General features: G+C 57.4%; 1 protein-coding gene and 1 non-coding gene across 2 annotated transcripts in view; both read left to right on the top strand.

The window, feature by feature from the left end:
• Nucleotides 1–21,023, top strand: part of IGF1R (insulin like growth factor 1 receptor) — a 123,832-nt gene that overhangs the window by 100,767 nt on the left and 2,042 nt on the right. The window contains exons 3-20 of the mRNA XM_054713321.1: nt 2,685–2,997; nt 3,590–3,738; nt 4,416–4,560; nt 6,196–6,410; nt 7,023–7,149; nt 7,676–7,914; nt 8,682–8,849; nt 8,969–9,173; nt 10,107–10,390; nt 11,496–11,632; nt 12,380–12,539; nt 13,540–13,642; nt 14,936–15,000; nt 15,702–15,931; nt 16,379–16,489; nt 17,571–17,730; nt 18,834–18,963; nt 20,043–20,177. Of these exons, the coding sequence (XP_054569296.1) occupies nt 2,685–2,997; nt 3,590–3,738; nt 4,416–4,560; nt 6,196–6,410; nt 7,023–7,149; nt 7,676–7,914; nt 8,682–8,849; nt 8,969–9,173; nt 10,107–10,390; nt 11,496–11,632; nt 12,380–12,539; nt 13,540–13,642; nt 14,936–15,000; nt 15,702–15,931; nt 16,379–16,489; nt 17,571–17,730; nt 18,834–18,963; nt 20,043–20,177 (3,076 nt within the window). The remainder of the gene's footprint in view (nt 1–2,684; nt 2,998–3,589; nt 3,739–4,415; nt 4,561–6,195; nt 6,411–7,022; nt 7,150–7,675; nt 7,915–8,681; nt 8,850–8,968; nt 9,174–10,106; nt 10,391–11,495; nt 11,633–12,379; nt 12,540–13,539; nt 13,643–14,935; nt 15,001–15,701; nt 15,932–16,378; nt 16,490–17,570; nt 17,731–18,833; nt 18,964–20,042; nt 20,178–21,023) is intronic.
• TRNAH-AUG (transfer RNA histidin (anticodon AUG)) lies at nt 4,646–4,724 on the top strand. Its single transcript has one exon. It is a non-coding gene; the product is annotated as a tRNA-His (tRNA).

Raw genomic sequence — 21,023 nt, 5'->3', positions numbered from 1 at the left:
TGACACACAGTTGCGTCTGCCCCGGAGAATGTGTCTGTGGAGCGAGCTGCTGCTACAATGTTGCATCTCGGCAGGGGCCCTGCCTGATACCGGGGCCTCGTCAGTCACGCTGGAGGATGTCCTCGGAGGCTGCTGGCAGCAGCTCGGTGAATACCAGGTGTACCGGTCACTGATGCGGGTACCGGTTAAGAATGCGGGTGGACCCTTTACCGGTTAAGAATGCGGATTTTGTAATCAAAGAAAACACGATGATTTCAAGAGAAAACATCGCAAGTGCTCTATTCAAAATAATGTCCATCGCCAGCTACAAGTACATTTCCCCCATCTTTCAGATACGTTGTGGGTACCGTCCCAGTAGAACTTTTCTTGTTTTGCCCTAACCGGTTTGGCTCAGTGGATAGAGCCTCGGCCTGTGAACTGAAGGGTCCCAGGTTCGATTCCGGTCAAGGGCATGTACCTTGGTTGCGGGCACATCCCCAGTGGGGGGGGTGCAGGAGGCAGCTGATCGATGTTTCTCTCTCATCGATGTTTCTAGCTCTCTGTCCCTCTCCCTTCCTCTCTGTAAAAAATCAATAAAATATATATTTAAAAAAAAAAAAGAACTTTTCTTGTTTTGAGGCAGGCCATTCAGAGACCCCCATTCCCACTTCTTCGTACCTTTTGAAGGGCTGCTCAGAAAGTGCGTGTGCCATCGATTCTCTCTCCTCGTGGATGTTTCTGTCTCTCTCTCTCCCCCTCTCCCTTCCTCTCTGAGATCAATAAAAATCTATTTTAGCCCTCACCGGTGTGGCTCAGTGGATAGAGCGTCGGCCTGCGGACTGAAGGGTCCCGGGTTCAATTCCGGTCAAGGGCATGCACCTTGGTTGCGGGCACATCCCCGGTGGGGAGGGTGCAGGAGGCAGCGGATCGATGTTTCTCTCTCGTCGATGTGTCTAACTCTCCATCCCTCTCCCTTCCTCTCTGTAAAAAAAATCAATAACATATATATATTTTTAAAAAAATCTATTTTAGCCCTAGCCGGTGTGGCTCAGTGGATAGAGCGTCAGCCTGCGGACTGAAGGGTCCCGGGTTCGATTCCGGTCGAGGGCATGTGCCTTGGTTGCGGGCATATTCCCCATAAGAAGTGTGCAGGAGGCAGCTGATCGATGTTTCTCGCTCATCGATGTGTCTAACTCTCTCTCCCTCTCCCTTCCTCTCTGTAAAAAAATCAATAAAATATAAAATATCCTATATAATAAAACCCTAATATGCAAATCAGAACAACCATTTGCTATGATGTGCACTGACCACCAGGGGGCAGATGCTCATGGGGAGCAGTCACAGGGAGAGCACCATTCAGCCAGAAGCCCAGAAGCTGGGTTCATGGCTGGCAAGTACAGCGGCAGTGGCGGGAGCCTCTCCGACCTCCACTGCAGGCTGCTGGTAAGGAGCCAGGGGTCCCAGACTGCAAGAGCCCCAGACTTCTGGGGGGATGTCTGAGGTCCCAGACTGCAAGAGGGCGCAGGCCGGACTGAGGGACACACACTACCCCCAGTGCACGGATGTCGTGCACCAGGCCTCTAGTCTATATATATATTTTAAAAAAGAAAAGAAGTGAGTTGTGTGAAAACCGAATCCTTTTTTTCCACATTAGGAATAAAGTAAAATTGAATTTTTAAAAAAATAAATACCCGGGTGAGCCCAAGTGGCCCTGGGTCTGGGAGAGGCCAAGCGTCCCTGGGTCCGGGTGAGACCATGCGTCCCTGTATCCGGATGAGGCCTCGTGCACCTAGGCCCGGGTGAGCCCAAGTGGCCCTGGGTCTGGGAGAGGCCAAGCGTCCCTGGGTCCGGGAGAGACCATGTGTCCCTGGATCCAGGTGAGGCCTTGTGCAACTAAGCCCGGGTGAGGCCACGTGCCCCTGGGTCTGGGAGAGGCCAAGCATCCCTGGGTACGGGTGAAGCCAGATCCTGGGTCCGGGTGAGGCCATGCGCCCCTGGATCCATCCGGGTGAGGCTGGGTCCCAGGCCCGGGTGAGACCACGCGCCCCTTGGGTATGGGTGAGGCCACGTGCCCCTTAATCCGGGTGACGCCGTGCCCCTGGGTTCGGCCGAGACCAAACCAGAGGGAGTCAGACCTCCATTACCACCATTTGTCCACCATCCAGAGCTGAGGGGTCAGTGCTGACATGTACACATAAGGAACTACTGGACATCGAAATTGGGTCTCAAAAGAACTGTTGGTCCAGGGGGAAGCTCGCTACAGATTGATTCATTTGCCTGTCAGCATAACTATTATTGCTCGTCTCACATTCAGTTCTTATTAGTATATATCTAGTGACATATGATCTCGTTCATCTAGAGGAAATGATGAACAACATAGACTGAGGAACAAGAACAGAACCAGAAGCAAGGAGGCATCGATCGGACTATCGGGCCTCAGAGGGAGGATAGGGGAGGGTAGGGGGAGGGTGGGGGGAGGGGGAGAGTTCAACCAGAGGACCTGTATGCATGCATATGGGCCTATCCAACGGTTAAGTTCAACAGGGGATTGGGGCATGCGTGGGGAGAGGGGTGGGATGGGAATGGGGGGATGAGGACAAATATGTGACACCTTAATCAATAAAGAAATTTAAAAAAAAATAAAAATAAATAAATAAATAAAAGAGGAAAAGGAACCCGCTCACCCCGCGCCCTCTGCCCCACAGCCTGCCCGAGCGCGTGCGGGAAGCGGGCGTGCACGGAGAACAACGAGTGCTGCCACCCCGAGTGCCTGGGCGGCTGCACGGCGCCCGACGACGAGGCGGCCTGCGTGGCCTGCAAGCACTACTACCACGAGGGCGTGTGCGTGACCGACTGCCCGCCCGACACCTACCGCTTCGAGGGCTGGCGCTGCGTGGACCGCGACTTCTGCGCCACCATCCCCAACGCCGACAGCTTCGAGATGGAGGGCTTCGTGCTGCACGACGGCGAGTGCATGCAGGAGTGCCCGTCCGGCTTCATCCGCAACGACAGCCTGAGGTCAGGCCCGGCCCGGGGGAGCCCCCAGCCTCTGTCCTGTCGGGGGGCTGGGGGGGCGGGGGAGAGCATGAATTGGTGAAGAGCGTGAGCTCTGGCTGGCTGGTCTCCGGAATCAGACTTGTTTGGGGGGCAGGGGGAGGGTTCTGGGGGCCTTTGAGTCTCCCTGCACCTCGTTGCTCTGGCTGCCCGGGAGCTGCAGCCATTTCTTTATACACAGTTGCATCTGCCCCGGAGAATGTGTCTGTGGAGCGAGCTGCTGCTACAATGTTGCATCCTCAGCAGGGACCCTACGGGGAGGGGTTGGGGCGGGTCCACGTGCGCGCCCCCTAGTGGGGATCGAGTGCACAACAGGGCATGCGCCCTGACGGGTGAATGGAACAGCGACCTCCTGGCTCAGGGGTCGGATGCTCCATGGGTCGGAGGGGGCGGGCCTGCGTGACATTCTTGCAAAGACATTGGAACGGTAGCAGCCGCCGCAGCCACACGGAGCCGCTTGGAAGGGACACGGGTCCTGGCGGGTTTTCTTGGGGCCAGGACACGCGCTGACCTCCGCCTCGGGGCGGGGCTCTCTCTCTCTCTCTCTCCCCCGCAGCATGTACTGCGTCCCCTGCGAAGGGCCTTGCCCCAAGATCTGCGAGGAGGACAAGGGGACGAAGACCATCGACTCGGTGACCTCGGCTCAGATGCTCCAGGGCTGCACCATCTTCAAGGGCAACCTGCTCATCAACATCCGCAGGGGCAGTGAGTATCCCCCCTCCCCCTCTCCCTTCCCCCCTGCCCGCCCCGCCCGCATCCTGCAGGATCTCTGGGTTTTCTTGGGGGGCGGGGGGGTGCCTTTGCTACCCGTCCCTGATTCACAACCGAAATGCAGGCCTCGAAAAACGGCGCGGTGCCCAGCCCGCCGGCTCAGAGGTGGAGTGTCCGACCCATGAGCCAGGAGGTCGCTGTTCCATTCACCATCAGGGCGCACGCCCTGTTGTGCACTCGGTCCCCACTAGGGGGCGCGCGGGAGGCAGCCGGTCCACGATTCTCTCATCGTTGATGTTTTTCTCTCTCCCTCTCCCTTCCTGTCTGAAATCAATAAAAATATGTGTTTTGTGGGTGGGTTTTTTTTTTTTTAAATAAAACAAAAGCTGCTCTCCAGACGTGGTGGCCTTAGCTAATTGGCGGTCTGGCCAATAATTTTACTTTCTTTTCCTCCGCCTGGGAGCTACCACGTCCAGCCTTCTAGAAACACACCCTCCGCTGCCCCGAGGGAGGGAGGGGGGCCTGTTCCGGGAAAGGGGGTTGTCTTGGACAAGGGAGGGGGCTCCCCACCAGCAGCCTGAGCATCTGAGAGTCACCCCCAGAGCAGGCCCTGCCACTTGCGCTGAGCGAGAGCTGGGTAACGCGCCCCCCCCCCCCCCCCCTTCCCGCAGATAACATCGCCTCGGAACTGGAGAACTTCATGGGGCTCATCGAGGTGGTCACGGGCTACATCAAGATCCGCCACTCGCACGCACTGGTCTCCCTGTCCTTCTTCAAAAGCCTCCGCCAGATCCTGGGAGAGGACCAGCTGGAGGGGTGAGTGCGGCCCCCGGGGTCCGCTGTGCGCTTGGAGGGTTCTGTGTTCCCGAGGTAAGAGCCCCCTCTTGTCAAGAAGAAAGGAGCCCTGGCCCGTGTGGCTCAGCGGTTAGAGCGTCAACCTATGAACCAGAAGGTCCCGGGTTCGATTCCCGGTCAGGGCACATGCCCAGGTTGCAGGCTCGGTCCCCAGTAGGGGGCGTGCAGGAGGCAGCCGATCTGTGACTCTCTCTCATCATTGATGCTTGTCTCTCTCCATCTCCCCTCCTCTCTGAAATCAATATAAACATAGTCTTCGGATGTAAAGGCCGTGAGCCTTAGAAACAGGGAGGAAATCGCACTGAGTGACGGAGTGGATAGCCACTTCCTTCAGGAAACAATGGGGGGGGGAAATCTGCGTGCATGTGTGTGCGCGTGCATGTGTGTGCATGTGCACGTGTGTGAAAGATGTGCAGGTGAACCTCTGCCTTTGCTGTCTTAATCCTCCTCTCACGGAAGGGATTTGGGGGAGCCGGGCCCCACACCGGGGCTGAAAAACAAGAGCAGTATTGACGGGTAGCTTAGGAACGGCCTGATGATGATTTTGACGGGGGTTCCGGTTTTGTTTTTCTGCCCCTTACCCAGGCTCCGTAATGCCTGGGTGTTACTGCTCCTGGGATCCGGGTCCCCCCCACCCCCCTCCCGACCCGGCCTTCCCCGTGCTGTAAACAGCCTTGGTGTCCGCTGTGAACAGATCACCTTGCTTTTCAGAGAGGTTCATCCCGCACACAGCCTTTCCCGGTTCCGCATGCCCGCTTTTTCCCTGCGGGGAGGGCGCTGTTCTGCCCCCTGCTGGTGAAACCGGTTCACTGACAAGAAGCCTCATCCTGGGCAGAGGCAGCGGCTGGACCTGGTCAGTGGGTCCAGCTCCCAGCCCAGACGTTTCCAGACCCACAAGGGGACTTTTTATAATCTACTAGTTATTTTTTAAATGTATTTTTATTGATTTCAGGCAGGAAGGGAGAGGGGGAGAGAGTGAGAGAGAGAGAGAGAGAGAAGCATCAGTGATGAGAGAGACATATCGACTGGTTGCCTCCCACACCCGCCCCGAAGCAGGGCGGGGATCGAACCTGCAGCCCAGGTATGTACCCCTTGACCGGGAATGGGCCCCGAGGCCCTTTGGTCTGTGCGCCGACACTCTGGCCACACAGCAGCCCCGGTCAGGGCTCCGTGTCGATGTTCCTACACGGTCCTTGAGCCCCGTTACCCCCGTCGTTAACGACAGCTGTTCACATAGACCCGTGGTCGGCAAACTGCGGCTCGCGAGCCACGTGCGGCTCTTGGGCCCCTTGAGTTTTCAGCAAAGGCCAGAGTACCCTAATTAAGTTAATAACAATGTACCTGCCTATATAGTTTAAGTTTAAAAAACTTGGCTCTCCAAAGAAATGTCCATCGTTGTCCTGTTGATATTTGGCTCTGTGGACGGATGAGTTTGCCGACCACTGGCCTGGACCACCGGAGACTGTGTTCTGACGGCCGAGCTTGTGCCCTCGGGAGCCACGGGGCCGGGGGGGGGGGGGTGGGCTGGCGAGCGGCGGCCGGCGCGGAGGAGGGGGGCCCGGCTCGGGGCGCTCAGGCCGGCCGCCGTGTTGGCAGGAACTACTCCTTCTACGTCCTGGACAACCAGAACCTGCAGCAGCTGTGGGACTGGGACACCCACAACCTGACCATCAAGGCCGGCAAGATGTACTTCGCCTTCAACCCCAAGCTGTGCGTGTCCGAGATCTACCGCATGGAGGAGATGGCCGGGACCAAAGGGCGCCAGAGCAAGGGCGACATCAACACCAGGAACAACGGCGAGAGGGCCTCCTGTGAGTGGGTGCATGTGTGTGCGCGCACATGTATGTGTGTGCTCATGTATGATCATGTGTGTGCACGCATGTATGTATATGCTCATGTGTACATATGCATGATCATGTCTGTACATGCATATATGCTCATGCGTGCATATATATGTTCACGTGTACATGTATATGCTCATATGTGCATGTGTATATGCTCATATGTGTGCATATGATACACATGTGTGCGCATGTGTTGAAGATATGCAGGTGAATCTGCATTTACTGTTTCTTAATTCTCCTCTAATCAAAACCCTGTGGCTCCCGCTGGGTAATGAAGGGGCCTCCTTCAGGAGCCCTTGCGAGCTCCGTGGGGCGGCACCCGTATTTGGGTCCTCACTGGAAGTAAGAAAGCCACTGAGCCGTCCAGAGAGGAGCTGGGGGGGGGGGGGGGGGGCGGTCCATGCTGCCTCCTTGGGGCCCGTCCCCGCTGTCACATGACATCTGTCACTGCCCGTGACAGCAGCAGATGAGCAGGCAGCTCTGGAGCCGAGGGGAACGGTGCGGGGCGGGGGACCCCTCGGGCACGTGGCGGAGAAGGCGGTGGGTGCCCCCCTCACGGCGGTGCCCGGCGCCCCACAGGCGAGAGCGACATGCTGCACTTCACCTCCACCAACACCTGGAAGAACCGCATCATCGTCACGTGGCACCGGTACCGGCCCCCAGACTACAGGGACCTCATCAGCTTCACCGTCTACTACAAGGAGGCGTGAGTCCCGCCGGCCCGCGGCCTGGGGGCGGGACGGGGGGCGGCGGAGAGGCGGGGAGGGGGGTCCAGGCTGCCTCCGCTGTCGCGTGACCTCTCTCACTGCCGGCAGCAGCCACACGCGGGCAGGCTCTGGCTTCGGGGGGTGGAGGCGTTTGAGTAAAATAAATGCAAAGGAGCCCGGCCCACGTGGCTCAGGGGTTGAGTGTTGACCTATGAACCAGGAGGTCAGAGTTCGATTCCCCGTCAGGACCATATGCCCGGTTTTGGGCTCGATCCCCAGTAGGGGGCGTGCAGGAGGCAGCTGATCCGTGATCCTCTCTCATCATGGATGTTTCTCTCTCTCTCTCCCTCTCCCTTCCTCTCTGAAATCAATACCAATATTTTTTTTAAAAAGAAAGGGGTTGATTTAAATAATAATAAAATAAAATGGACAGGTAGACAAACATAACAGAAATGAAGAAAGCGGGAGGGTGTCTGAGGGCCTGGGTGGGAGCGCGGGGGCTCTGAGCGCTCGGTCGTCCCCCAGGCCCTACAAGAACGTCACCGAGTACGACGGCCAGGACGCCTGCGGCTCCAACAGCTGGAACATGGTGGACGTGGACCTGCCCGCCAACAAGGACATGGAGCCCGGCATCCTCCTGCACGGCCTCAAGCCCTGGACGCAGTACGCCATCTACGTGAAGGCCGTGACCCTGACCATGGTGGACAACGACCACATCCGCGGGGCCAAGAGCGAGATCCTGTACATCCGCACCAACGCCTCAGGTACCGTGTGCGGCCGCCGCGGCCTCAGTCCTCCGGCACGTGCTCTCCTCTTCCTCCCTCTCTTCCTTCCCCCCTCCCCCCCTCCCTCTCTCTCCCTCTCTTCTTCCTCCCTCACCCTCCCTCCTCCCTCTCTCCTCCCTCTCCCTCCTCCCTCTCTCCTCTCTCCCTCTCTGTCTCTCTCTCTCTCCCTCTCCCTCCTTCTCCGTTTCTTCTTTGCTCCCTCCCTCCTCCCCTCTTCCTCCCTCCCTCTCTCTCCTCTCTCCCTCTCTGTCCCTCTGTCCCTCTCCCTCTCCCTCTCTTCTTCTTCTTCCTCTCTCTCTCTTTCTCCCTCCCTTTCTCCCTCTCTCTCTCCTCTCCCTCTCTGTCCCTCTCTCCCTCTCTTCTTCCCTTCCTCCCTCCCCCTTCCTTCCTCTCTCCCTCCCTCTCTCTCTCTCTCCCTCTCTCCTTCCAGCCCCTTTCACTTCCCCTTTTCATCCGGGTTCTTGCCCTTTGAACCAGTGATTCCAAAATCTCAGCTGAGACGCAGGTTGCTCGTGTTCACCGCCTGCAGCACGTGCGGACTCACTGTGGGCACCCAGGCATCGCTCCGCCCTGGGTCCCCCCCCAACCTGTCCGACCAGGGAGACGCGGCCCTCCCTGCGCCTCTCCGCGCTGCCCTCCCCTCCCGGCCGGACGCGGGCTCCGGGGAGGTTTGCACGGAGGCTGAGGGGCCCGGATCTCGGGTCCCGTCCGTCCGTCTCCCGGAACGTCCGCTGTCCTCCTTCCAGTGCCTTCCATCCCCCTGGACGTCATCTCGGCCTCCAACTCGTCCTCGCAGCTGATCGTCAAGTGGAACCCGCCCTCGCTGCCCAACGGGAACCTGAGCTACTACATCGTGCGCTGGCAGCAGCAGCCGCAGGACGCCTACCTGTACCGGCACAACTACTGCTCCAAAGGCAGGGCACGGGGACGGGGACCCCGAGGGGGGGAAGGGGGGGCGCCCCGCCAGCCTGTGTCCCCGCCCCCCCTCCCAGCGGGGTGACCCGGCTCTCCCGCGCCCCCCTTTCCCGAGCAGACAAGCTCCCCGTGCGGAAGTACACGGACGGCGCCTTCGACATCGAGGAGGTGACGGAGAACCCCAAGCCCGAGTCCTGCAACAGCCCCAAGGGGCCGTGCTGCGCCTGCCCCAAGACCGAGGCCGAGAAGCAGGCGGAGAAGGAGGAGGCCGAGTACCGCAAAGTCTTCGAGAACTTCCTGCACAACTCCATCTTCGTGCCCAGGTGCGCCCCCGGACACCCCTCCCGGCCGCCGCAGGGCCCCCCCCCCCCCCCCCCACGGCCTGTCGCTCCCTCTCCGCCTGCTAGTTGGTGGGTCCGGGACCTCAGGGCGCCACCAAGTGGCCATCAAAGAGGGACAAGCACCCGGCCGGCCTGGCTCCGTGGTTGAGCGTTGACCTAGGAACCAGGAGGTCTCGGTTCGATTCCCGGTCAGGGCCCATGCCCGGGTTGCGGGCTCGATCCCCCGTGGGGGGCGTGCAGGAGGCGGCCGATCCATGATTCTCTCTCATCATGGATGTCTCTCTCTCTCTCCCTCTCCCTTCCTCTCTGAGGTCAATAAAAAGATGTATTTGAAAAATAAAAATGAGAAAACAGGAAGGAAGGAAATGCCTGGACTATGGCTTGGCTCTTAGCCAGGAGGGCTGCCTAGCTCCTTTCATTCCCGGGTTAAAATTCTGCTTTTCTTTAAAAAAAAAAAAAAAAAAAAAAAAACCCTAGCTGGTTTGGCTCAATGGATAGAGCATCAGCCTGCAGACTGAAGGGTCCCAGGTTCGATTCCGGCCAAGGGCACATGCCTGGGTTGTGGGCTCGATCCCCAGTAGGGGGTGTGCTGGAGGCAGCTGATAAATGATTCTCTCTCATCATTGATGCTTCTATCTCTCTCTCCCTCTTCCTTCTTCTCTAAGACCAATAAAATACATATTTTTAAAAAATAAAAAAAAATAAAAGGGAGAGAGAGAGAATGGAAAAAATACACAATGAGGTATCATTCGATCTTTTAATGAATGTATCAGCTAACTTAATTAGTAAAAATGATAATATAAATATAACAACCAAAAAAAAAGAAGATTGTGCTTTTCTGTCCGGGACTCCAACCCGAGGCGGAGGCGAGAGCGGCGGAGGCCGGCGCCAGCCCCGTGTGTCTCTCCTTTGCAGGCCCGAGAGGAAGCGCAGGGACGTGGGGCAGGTGTCCAACGCCACCCTGTCGGGCCGGAGCCGGAACAGCACGGTGACGGACGCCTTCAACAGCACGGACTCGGACGACATGGAGTGGGAACACCCCTTCTTCGAGAGCAGGGTGGACAAGAAGGAGAGGACCGTCATCTCCAACCTGAAGCCCTTCACGCTCTACCGCATCGACATCCACAGCTGCAACCACGAGGCCGAGAAGCTGGGCTGCAGCGCCTCCAACTTCGTCTTCGCCAGAACCATGCCTGCAGGTACGGCGCGATCCGGCCGCCCCCACCCCGCCTCCCCGCTTCTTAAAGAACGGGGGCCGCCCGGCCGGCGCGGGGCTCCGTGGTTGAGCGTCCACCTAGGAACCAGGAGGTCACGGTTCGATTCCCGGTCAAGGGCACACGCCCGGGTTGCGGGCTCGATCCCCAGTAGGGGGCGTGCAGGGGGCAGCCGATCCGTGATGCTCTCTCGTCATGGATGTTTCTCTCTCCCTTCTTCTCTAAAATAAATAAAAACGTATTTATAAAAATAAGTAATAAGTAAAAAGAGTGGGTGCTCATCTGTGGGCAGCCCGGTAGACCCCTCCTGGCGCCATCACTCTCACCCCAGAATCTCCACACACAGTACCAAAGAGCGCAGAGGTCGCTTCAAGGTCACTGCTCCTCCTCCTTCTCCTCCTCCTCCTCCTCCTCCTCCGGCTGGGTTCACGGCGTGCATTTCCCTGGCCTTTCCCCATCTGTGCCAGGCCCCTCCTGAGCCCTCACAGCTCCAGGGAAGTCCCCAGCTAGCTGCCTGGACTCCGAGTGACCTTCACTCCCCAAGGTCATCTCCTGGAGCCGCCTTTGGCCCTCCTTGTTGGGTCTCCTCCATCCCCTTGTAGGTTAGAGGCTGCCTGTCGCTCAGACAGACGCCCACCCGTCTTTAAGGGCGGATGCAGCCCTAGCCGGTGTGGCTCAGTGGATAGCGTGTCAGCCTGCAGACTGAAGGGGTCCCCAGTTCGATCCCCAGTAGGGGGCGTGCAGGAGGCAGCCGATCCATGAGTCTCTCTCATCATGGATGTTTCTATCTCTCTCTCCCTCTCTGAAATCAATCAAAATTAAAAAAAAAATTAAAAGGCTGGATGAGGTGCCCGGTTCCCTGTCCTGGAGGCGGCAGGGGGTGGCCGAGGCTGGCATGGCGAGACTCACGGGTCATTGCGTGCCGCCGCCTCCCAGCCTGCGCGGTGTGTGAGCACCCAGCTCACGGGGGCTGTGTGGCCGCCGTCCTCGGCGCTGGGCTTGAGGAGGGCGCTCGTGGGTGAGCCCGGTGTGGGCATCCCTCCCGGGGGACCGGACCCGACGTGATGGCTTGTTCCTCATGGTCGCACAGACGGAGCAGATGACATCCCCGGGCCCATCACCTGGGAGCAGAAGGCTGACAACACCATCTTCTTAAAGTGGCCGGAGCCTGAGAATCCCAACGGACTGATCCTCATGTATGAGGTCAAATACGGGTCGCAGGTCGAGGTGAGACGGGGCCGGGGGCCGCGTCTGGGTGGGCCTCCTTCACGGGATACCATAGGTTACGGTACGGCTTAGCTGACTTTAAACAATAAAATGAGGACTAAGCCCGACTGGCGTGGCTCAGTGGTTGGGAGTCGACCTGTGAACCAGGAGGTTACGGTTCGATTCCCGGTCAGGGCACAGGCCCGGGTGGCGGGCTCCATCCCCAGTAGGGGTGTGCAGGAGGCAGCCGATCCATGGTTCTCTCTCATCGTGGATGTTTCTCTCTCTCTTCCCCTCTCCCTTCCTCTATGATATCAATAGAAATATACACTGAGTGGCCAGATTATTATAACCTCTGAACACATAGTAATCTGGCCACTCAGTATACATATGTTAGAGGCTCGGTGCATGAATTCGTGCATGGGTGGGGTCCGGCCAGCCTGGCCAGGGGGAAGGGACATGGGCGGTTGGCCGGCCTGCCTGCTGGTCGAACTCCTGGTCGAGGGGACAATTTGCCTATTAGCCTTTTATTCTATAGGATATACACTGAGTGGCCAGATTATTATGCGTTCAGAGATCATCATCATCTGGCCACTCCGTGTATATTTTAAAAACAAGAAAACTTGGATGCCGTTTAAGGCTCGCTTTCCTCCCTTCTATTGCAAATCAGGATCACGGGCCGGTGGGAGGGAGAGACGGGGCCGCGGGAGTCCCCCGTTTCTCGCGTGTCTGTGGGAAGTCGACGTATATCCGTTTCCCTCCCCCCAGGACCAGCGGGAGTGCGTGTCCCGGCAGGACTACCGGAAGCACGGAGGGGCCAAGCTGCAGAAGCTCAGCCCGGGGAACTACACCGCCCGCATCCAGGCCACCTCCCTGTCCGGGAACGGGTCCTGGACGGAGCCCGTGTTCTTCTACGTCCAGGACAAAGGTGAGGCCGGGGGAGGGAGCCGCTGGGGGGCGAGAGAAACGTGGGCCGGCACTGGGGAAGCCTGGGTGATCCTGGCTCGTCGGTGTTCTGTCCTGGGAGTGCCGGCACAGGGATGAGCCGGGGCTGCAGGGAGCTCAGGGCTCTCAGACGCCTCACGGGACTGTAACGTCTGGGGAGGATTCAGAGCTGCTTGGGCGAGGGGTGCCATTTAGCTATTTTGTGTGTGTGTGTGTGTGTGTGTGTGTGTGTGTGTGTGTTTTACATTATTACTGATTTCAGAGAGGAAGGGAGAGGGAGAGATAGAAACATCCATGATGAAAGGGAATGATGGATCAGCTGCCTCCTGCACACCCCCTCCTGGGGATGGAGCCCGCAACCCGGGCATGTGCCCTGACCAGGAATCGAACCGTGACCTCCTGGTTCCTAGGTTGATGCTCAACCACTGAGCCACGCCGGCCGGGCTGTGTGTGTGTTTGTTTTTCAACTGTGGAAAAGGCCAGTCCGGCTCGAGCGCCGGATCAGTAAGAATCTCTCTGCATTTTATTTCAGCAAAAGCATGCATTTCCCTTAACAGTCGTTAAGCTGCCGACAAAGGCTATATTGTGCTTGAGCCCATCGTTTGAACCAGGACGGCAGAGGACAGTGTACTTGAGAAAGAAAAATGGGCCCCGGCAGGCATGGCTCAGTGGTTGAGCATTGACTTTTGACCCAGGAGGTCACGGTTCCATTCCCGCTCAGGGCACATGCCCGGGGCTGTGGGCTCCATCCCCAGTAGGGGGCGTGGGGGCGGGCAGCCGAGCCACGACTCTCTCATCATGGATGTTTCTCTCTGTCTCTCCCTCTCTCCTCCACTCTCGCTCAAAATCAAAGGAAAAATATCCTCGGGTGAGGATTAACAAAAAAAAAAAAAAATGAATGAATGAATGAATGAATGAATGAAATGAAAGGAGTAGCCTGTTCACCTCGTGACCTTTGACCCTTACCCCTTGCGTTCCCGCAGCGGCCATGGACAATTACGCCCACCTGGTCATCGCGCTGCCCATCGCCATCGTGCTGATCGTCTGCGGGCTGGCCGTCACGCTGTACATCATCCACAGGAAGCGGTGAGCAGCAGGGGGAGGAGACGCTCGGGTGTGTGTGGGGTGGTAGGGGGCCCACGGGGTGTGAGTGAGGGTCAGCTTTTTTGAGGAAAGAGTTTAGGGCTCGGAAAGCCTGATTTTCCAATCCGATGTGCTTCCCGGGAACAGAGAACATTTTGTTAGTTTGTTTTTGGTGAATCCTTCCCCCGAGGATATTTTTCCATTGATTCTTAGGGACAGTGGATGGGGGGGGAGAGAGAGAGAGAGGAACATTGATGTGAGAGAGACACGTTAATGGGTTGCCTCCTGCACATGCCCTGACCCGGGTCAGGATCAGGCTTGCAACCCAGGTACGTGCCTTAGACCGGGAGTCGAACCCAGACCCCTCGGTCCGTGGGCTGACGCTCTAACCAATGAGCCAAACCGGCAAGGGTGAGAATGTTTTTCTGATGATTCAACAACGACACCATTTTTTCTGATGATGCCACCATCCCCTCACTGGTCACTCAATCACACAGATACCGCTGCCCTGCCCAGCTTCCCCAAGCCTGATCTGTTAGCCCTGTCAATCCAGTAACCCTTCCTATTAATTTCCAATGACGTTAAGAGATGAGTGTTTCTTTCAAAGCTCTAGTCTGGCCCGGCCGGCGTGGCTCAGAGGTTGAGCATCGACCTATGAACCAGGAGGTCACGGTTCAATTCTGGGTTAGGGCACATGCCCAGGTTATGGGCTCGATCGATCCCCAGTGTGGGTCATGCAGAAGGCAGCCGATCGATGATTCTCTCTCATCATAGATGTTTCTCTCTCTTCCTCTTCTTTCCTCTTTGAAATGAATAAAAATAGATTTTAAAAATTAATAAATAAAGGTTCTAATCTGCCCTAGCCGGTTTGGCTCAGTGGATAGAGCATCAGCTTGGGGACTGAAGGATCCCGGGTTCGATTCCGGTCGAGGGCGGCACGTACCGGAGTTGCAGTCTTGATCCCCAGCCCTGGCTGGTGGGGGATCAGGAGGCAACCAATCAATGTGTCTCTCTCATCGATGTTTCTCTCTCAGTCTCTCCCCTTCCCTTCCACCCTCTAAAAAAAAAAAAAAAAAATCAATGGAAAAAATGTCCTCGGGTGAGGATTAACAAAAAATAAAAATAAAAATAAAAAGGGCTCTAATCCGAGGGCCCCAAGCTCTGCTCACTCTTTCTCCGGGAACTCAGTGAAACAGAATGAATAAAATGGCGATAGCAAAGATGCAAGTCTCTACAGAAACGCGTGGGGATGGGGTTTTTTCTTTGCCTAACGTGTCCCCCTGTTGGCTGACGCAGTAATCGCATGGGGAACGGAGTGCTGTACGCGTCTGTGAACCCGGAGTATTTCAGCGCGGCCGACGGTAAGCTCAGCTCCCTGCGTGGGGACGCCGGTCACTTTCGGGAGGTAGAGGGTGGCTCATTTAGGGGGAGAAGAGGTCTGCATTATTTGCAGGTAATCTGTCTTGGGTAACACTTCTTTTTTTTTTTTTAAATCAGAGTTCTCAGCAGTTCGCTGAGTATCTCAAAAATCCCGCACTGCCCAGCCGGTGGTGCTCAGTGGTTAGCGTCGGCCCGAGCAATCGTTACATTCTTTCTTGCTCTTTGTCTTTGAAATCCAGGGTGAACTTTAGACTTACAGCATATCTCCAAGTGGACTACTTTCTGGGTCTTTTCATTATTTTTTAAATGTGTCTTTATTGTGGAAAGTATGACCGATGTCCACTTTGGTTTTTTGGGTGTGTGTGTTTTTTTTCCCCATTGACAACCCCTGTCACCTCCATCCTGCACCCGTGGCTCTTCTTATATGCTGTTAATATCCTCGAATTTTCTGGGACTCCTTGAGGATTTGAAATACCAGCATCGGAGGGCACTCTTGTCCCCTGGAATCCACAGCACGGCGGACGTTTGGGGACAAGCCATGGCGCTGCCCCCCATGTCCTCCTAGGCTGGCTTTGGGACGTGGCATGGTGCGTTCTTCTCCCCAGAGGGTCCCCCCCGAAAACACGTTCTGCCCAGGTGCCCGTGGCGACACCCCCGTCAGCTGCCTTTTCTGCTCCCTCAGTGTACGTGCCCGACGAGTGGGAGGTGGCCCGGGAGAAGATCACCATGAACCGGGAGCTGGGCCAGGGCTCCTTCGGCATGGTGTACGAGGGCGTGGCCAAGGGCGTGGTCAAGGACGAGCCGGAAACCAGGGTGGCCATCAAGACGGTCAACGAGTCCGCCAGCATGCGGGAGCGGATCGAGTTCCTCAACGAGGCCTCGGTGATGAAGGAGTTCAACTGCCACCATGTGGTGAGCGAAGGCGGATCCCGGCACGGGGAGGGCCACGGGGAGAGAGGCCACGGGGAGAGGGGCCACGGGGAGAGAGGCCACGGGGAGAGGGGCCACGGGGAGAGGGGCCACGGGGAGAGGGGCCACGGAAAGAAAGGCCATGCCTGTGGGTTTCTCGACTCGCCCCCTCCACCCGCCCCCCCATCGCCTCACTGCTGCCCCCAGACGCCTGTGCACACGGAGACTCTGGGTGTGACAGGCTGTGGCCATGACTGATGCTGTACATGTCCAGATGGCCCTTGGCAGGAAAAAGCTTCCCCACCCCTGCCACGTGGAGGGTCGGCCTCCCTTTGTGCGATTCCTGAACACATCCGTGGCCCGTGCATCCGGGCGGAGGAGGAGCACCGACCACCTGGGTCCCCTTCTCTTCTGAGTCCTCCTCTGTGTCTCCCCCCCCCTCCCCGCCAGGTGCGTTTGCTGGGCGTGGTGTCCCAGGGCCAGCCCACCCTGGTCATCATGGAGCTCATGCCCCGGGGCGACCTCAAGAGCTACCTCAGGTCTCTGCGTCCGGAAATTGAGGTGGGTTTTGGATTTGTTTGTTTGTTTTTAATTTATATTTTTTTGTTGTTTAACCCTTACCCAAGCATGTTTTTTCCATCGATGTTTAGAGTGAAGGGGGTTCAGGGAGAGACAGAGAGAAACATCAATTGGTTGCCTCCCACGTGCCCCCAACCAGGGCTGGGAACCTGCCACCTAGGCATGTGCCCTTGATGGGAATCGAACCCAGGACCCTTTAGTCCGCAGCCTGACGCTCTATCCACTGAGCCAAACCGGCTAGGGTTGGGTTTTGGGTTTGATTGACGTCACATCTGGTATGTTCTCCTTTCGATGTCTTTTTCCAGAAGATAGCATGTCTTTGAGTCTGTCTACATTGAATGCTTGGTCATAGATCCCTTCTGGGGCCATTCCCTCCCGCACTGCCACCTCCCCCGACTCCACCCAGAGACCCATGTCAGCACTGAGCCCTCCCTGAAGCCTGGCCTGTCCCAACTTCGTGCACCCATCCCCCCGCTCCCCCCCTGCACACACACACACACACATGCCCCCTCCCTGCCCTGACAGCAGTCTGTGCCCTTGACACCAGGAAGTTGAACTTGTCAAACTCTGTGCCTGAAGTTCAGGCTCCATCCTGTGCTTTGGAATGAGAACCTTGCACGATTTTAGCTCCATCTAAAAAGAAAACATCAATCTCTGTTTTAAGCTTCAAATCCTTCTTATAAAAAAAATGTATTTTTAATTGATTTTTTTTTAGAGAGAGAGGAAGGGGAGAGAGAGAGACAGAAACATCAACGAGAGAGAAACATCATCAATTAACTGCCTGCTTGATCGGCTGCCTCCTGCACGCCCCCTACTGGAGATTGAGCCCACAACCCGGGCATGTGCCCTGGCCGGGAATTGAACCGTGACCTCCTGGTTCATAGGTCAACGCTCAACCACTGAGCCACGCCAGCCGGGCGAACACCTTCCTTCTGAACAAGGCCTGATTCCTGAGCGGAATATACCCCGTGCGGCTCAGACTGAGCAAAGATGGGTCTGCAAACCTCGAAAAACGCCTAGATTCTCAAGTGAATTGTTGTTGTTGTTTTTGTGTCTCCGACAGAATCACCCCATCCTCTCGCCGCCGACCCTCAGCAAGATGATCCAGATGGCCGGGGAGATTGCGGACGGCATGGCGTACCTCAACGCCAACAAGTTCGTCCACAGGGACCTGGCTGCCCGGAACTGCATGGTGGCTGAAGATCTGACCGTCAAGATCGGAGGTGAGTCCTTGGCTTCCGAGACCTGAGCAGGGAATGCCCTGCTCTTGGGAATAATGTCATCGCCTCCAGTGACAGCCAGTCACAGGCCCGGCCGGGCTGGCTCTGATCCTGACAGCGCAGTGGGCACGCGGTCCAGGCGGTGGGCAAGGCTGGGCGGAGGCCCGGGCCCTCAGGTTGCCTCTCCTGGGGTTTGGGGCCTTTCTTGGCAGGACACTTCCAAGCATCGGAAATAATCGAGACAGTGTTCTCGGGTGACTCCGACTTGGGAGTAATAGTTGCCATCCAAAGTACCAACATCGCCCGGCCGGTGTGGCTCCGTGGCTGAGCGTTGACCTCTGAACCACGAGGTCACGGCTCGATTCCCAGGCCAGGGCACGTGCCTGGATTTTGGGGCTCGATCCCTCTCCCTTCCTCTCTGAAATCGATAAATATATAGAAAGTACCAATCATTTCCCTCCAATTTTCTTTTTTATTATTATCACTTTTATATATATCTATTTTTTTAAATATATTTTATTGATTTTTTCCAGAGAGGAAGAGAGAGGGATAGAGAGTTAGAAACATCGATGAGAGAGAAACATCGATCAGCTGCCTCCTGCACAACCCCCACTGGGGATGTGCCCGCAACCAAGGTACATGCCCTTGACCGGAATTGAACCTGGGACCCTTGAGTCCGCAGGCCGACGCTCTATCCACTGAGCCAAACCGGTCTCGGCTATTATTATCATTTTTAAACAGAAGATTAAGCACAGAGACAAGCTACAGAAACTCGTGACCGGGAATCGAACCGTGACCTCCTGGTTCCTAGGTTGGTGCTCAACCACTGAGCCACACCGGCCGGGCGCTGCCTCTCGTTTGAAACGCAATGAGGGATTAACTTTTTCAAAGACTCAAGTTGAAAGTGTGTTTAGCAGCAGAGCTCTCTTGGTGTTGGCTTGGCACGTGGCTAACCACCTGTGCCTCGGGGGTTCCGCCGATGGGATTGCAGACACCGCCACGCGGCCCCTGTAGGAGGCGGGGCCCCCTCGCAGCAGGGATGTCCCTCCCGTCTGTGCTGGTCCCCCCCCCGAGCGTCACTCTCCCGCCTCCGCCCCGCCCCGCAGATTTCGGCATGACTCGCGACATCTACGAGACCGACTACTACCGGAAGGGCGGGAAGGGGCTGCTGCCTGTGCGCTGGATGTCCCCCGAGTCCCTCAAGGACGGCGTGTTCACCACCCACTCTGATGTCTGGTAGGCGAGACTGTCCCCGGAACGCCAGCCCCACCGGCCTCCATACATCCCCCCCGATCCCGACCCACACTCCCCCGCTTTGGCCCAGCACAGAGAGAGCCCGGGGTGGAGGTTCCCCGACTGGGAGCTTGTCAAGCGGCTTGATGGTCCCAGGCCACGTGTGAGGCCACGGAGGAGGCCACTCAATCCCTGTCCTGGCTGGGCCTGGGCATCCACGTTCGCTTACAGTGGAAACTCATTTCTCGAACTGAATTGGTTCCGGAAAGCATGATTCCGTTTCAGCCTTTCTTATATACAGTCCATGTCTGTTCAATCTGTAAGCAAACACTGCTTTTCTTAAGTTGATCGGACCACCCCCTCCCGGCCTTACAGGAAGTTTTCATCGATCGCTGCCTCTGAACTGCTGTGTCGCGGGGCTAACCGCTTTTCCTTTGTCCACATCAACGACCGTTTTTCTACCTGGTCCGGTGCCTGTGACTGCTGTTCACTGCGCACGTTCACGCCCGTGGCGACACCGGCACTCGGGACGGCCTTGTGCTGTTTAAAAACTGTGCTGGTCGTCACGAGCCACAGAAGCGTCTCTCCTGTGCTTGCTGCCTCTGAGACGCTTTTGGTCACGCTATCAGCACGAAAGGGTTGTCGGGTCGAGCACTGAAGTTTTGGTCGACAACCGAGACATTTTTCTTTTTCTTTTTCTTTTTTTTGACCGTGAACACCTTGGTCGAGAACCGGCTTGTTCCAGAAGGGAGACGTTTGAAAAAACGAGGCTTGACTCTTTTTGGGGTCTCGCACGTTTGGGAGACTGCCCTGCCCCAACTCGCTTGCCTGGGGGGGCGGGGGGTTCAAGTTCAAGGGCCCCTGAACCTCCCTGCCCTTCAGTGTCCTGAGCTCTCAGCATCCAGGGCCGCACCGACCGGCAGGAGACGGAGACGTGGTGGCAGCAAACTCCCTGGCCGCCCAGCGGGCAGTCCCCAGGGCCGGGGGGGGGGGGGGAGGGTGTTGGAAGAGCGTTGGGAAGGGGCGGGCACGTGTTCTGTGCGCCCCTCGAGGCCTCACGTCCGCCCCTCTCCGCACGGCAGGTCCTTCGGCGTCGTGCTCTGGGAGATCGCCACGCTGGCCGAGCAGCCCTACCAGGGCCTGTCCAACGAGCAGGTGCTGCGCTTCGTCATGGAGGGCGGCCTCCTGGACAAGCCCGACAACTGCCCCGACATGCTGTACGTGGTGCCGGGGCGGCGGGGGCGGGCCGTCCCGCGGGGGGGGGGACCTGCGCCTTCCCCCCTCCCCGCCTTGGGGGGGCGCACTGCGGCGTCTCGGGCTGACATCCCCGTGGAGTGTTACCCGGATGCCACCCGTGCCCACCGTCTGCACGCAGAGCTGGTTGTTTTTCTTGAATAAGGCGGCACGGCATCGGCGACTCCTTCTTTTTAAAATGTATTGATCTCAGAGGGGAAGGGGGAGAGGGAGAGAGAAAAATCAATGATGAGAGAGAATCATGGATCAGCTGCCTCCTGCACGCCCCCCCACTGGGGATCGAGCCCGCAACCCGGGCATGTGCCCTGACTGGGAATCGAACCCGGGACCCTTCGGTCCACAGGCCGACGCTCTATCATCCCAGGCGTCCTCAAACTACGGCCCGCGGGCCCCATGCGGGTGTTTTTGCCGTTTTGTTTTTTTTACTTCAAAATAAGATACGTGCAGTGTGCATAGGAATTTGTTCATAGTTTTTTTTTTTTTTAAACTAGAGTCCGGCCCTCCAACGGTCTGAGGGACAGTGAACTGGCCCCCTGTTTAAAAAGTTTGAGGACCCCCCCTGCTCTAACCACTGAGCAACACCAGCCAGGGCTGCACTGCGCACCTTGGCTGCGATCACCACCTTATGCACGCAGTAGGGTGGGGAAACAGAGGCACGCAGTGTGCAGGCCGGAGCAGGCAGGGCTGTGGCCCCCCAGCCCCCGGGGCCCCTGTGTCTGAACGAGGCAGCTTATCTCGGGGCAGCAGCTCCGTTTAGTCTTGTCCCTGCCCGGGTGCAGGGCTGTGTGCTCCCCGACCCGCCACCCGTG

The sequence above is a fragment of the Eptesicus fuscus genome, chromosome 25 (genome assembly GCF_027574615.1).
Source record: "Eptesicus fuscus isolate TK198812 chromosome 25, DD_ASM_mEF_20220401, whole genome shotgun sequence".
NCBI classification, from domain to species: domain Eukaryota; kingdom Metazoa; phylum Chordata; class Mammalia; order Chiroptera; family Vespertilionidae; genus Eptesicus; species Eptesicus fuscus.
This window is presented reverse-complemented; position numbering and strand designations above follow the sequence as displayed.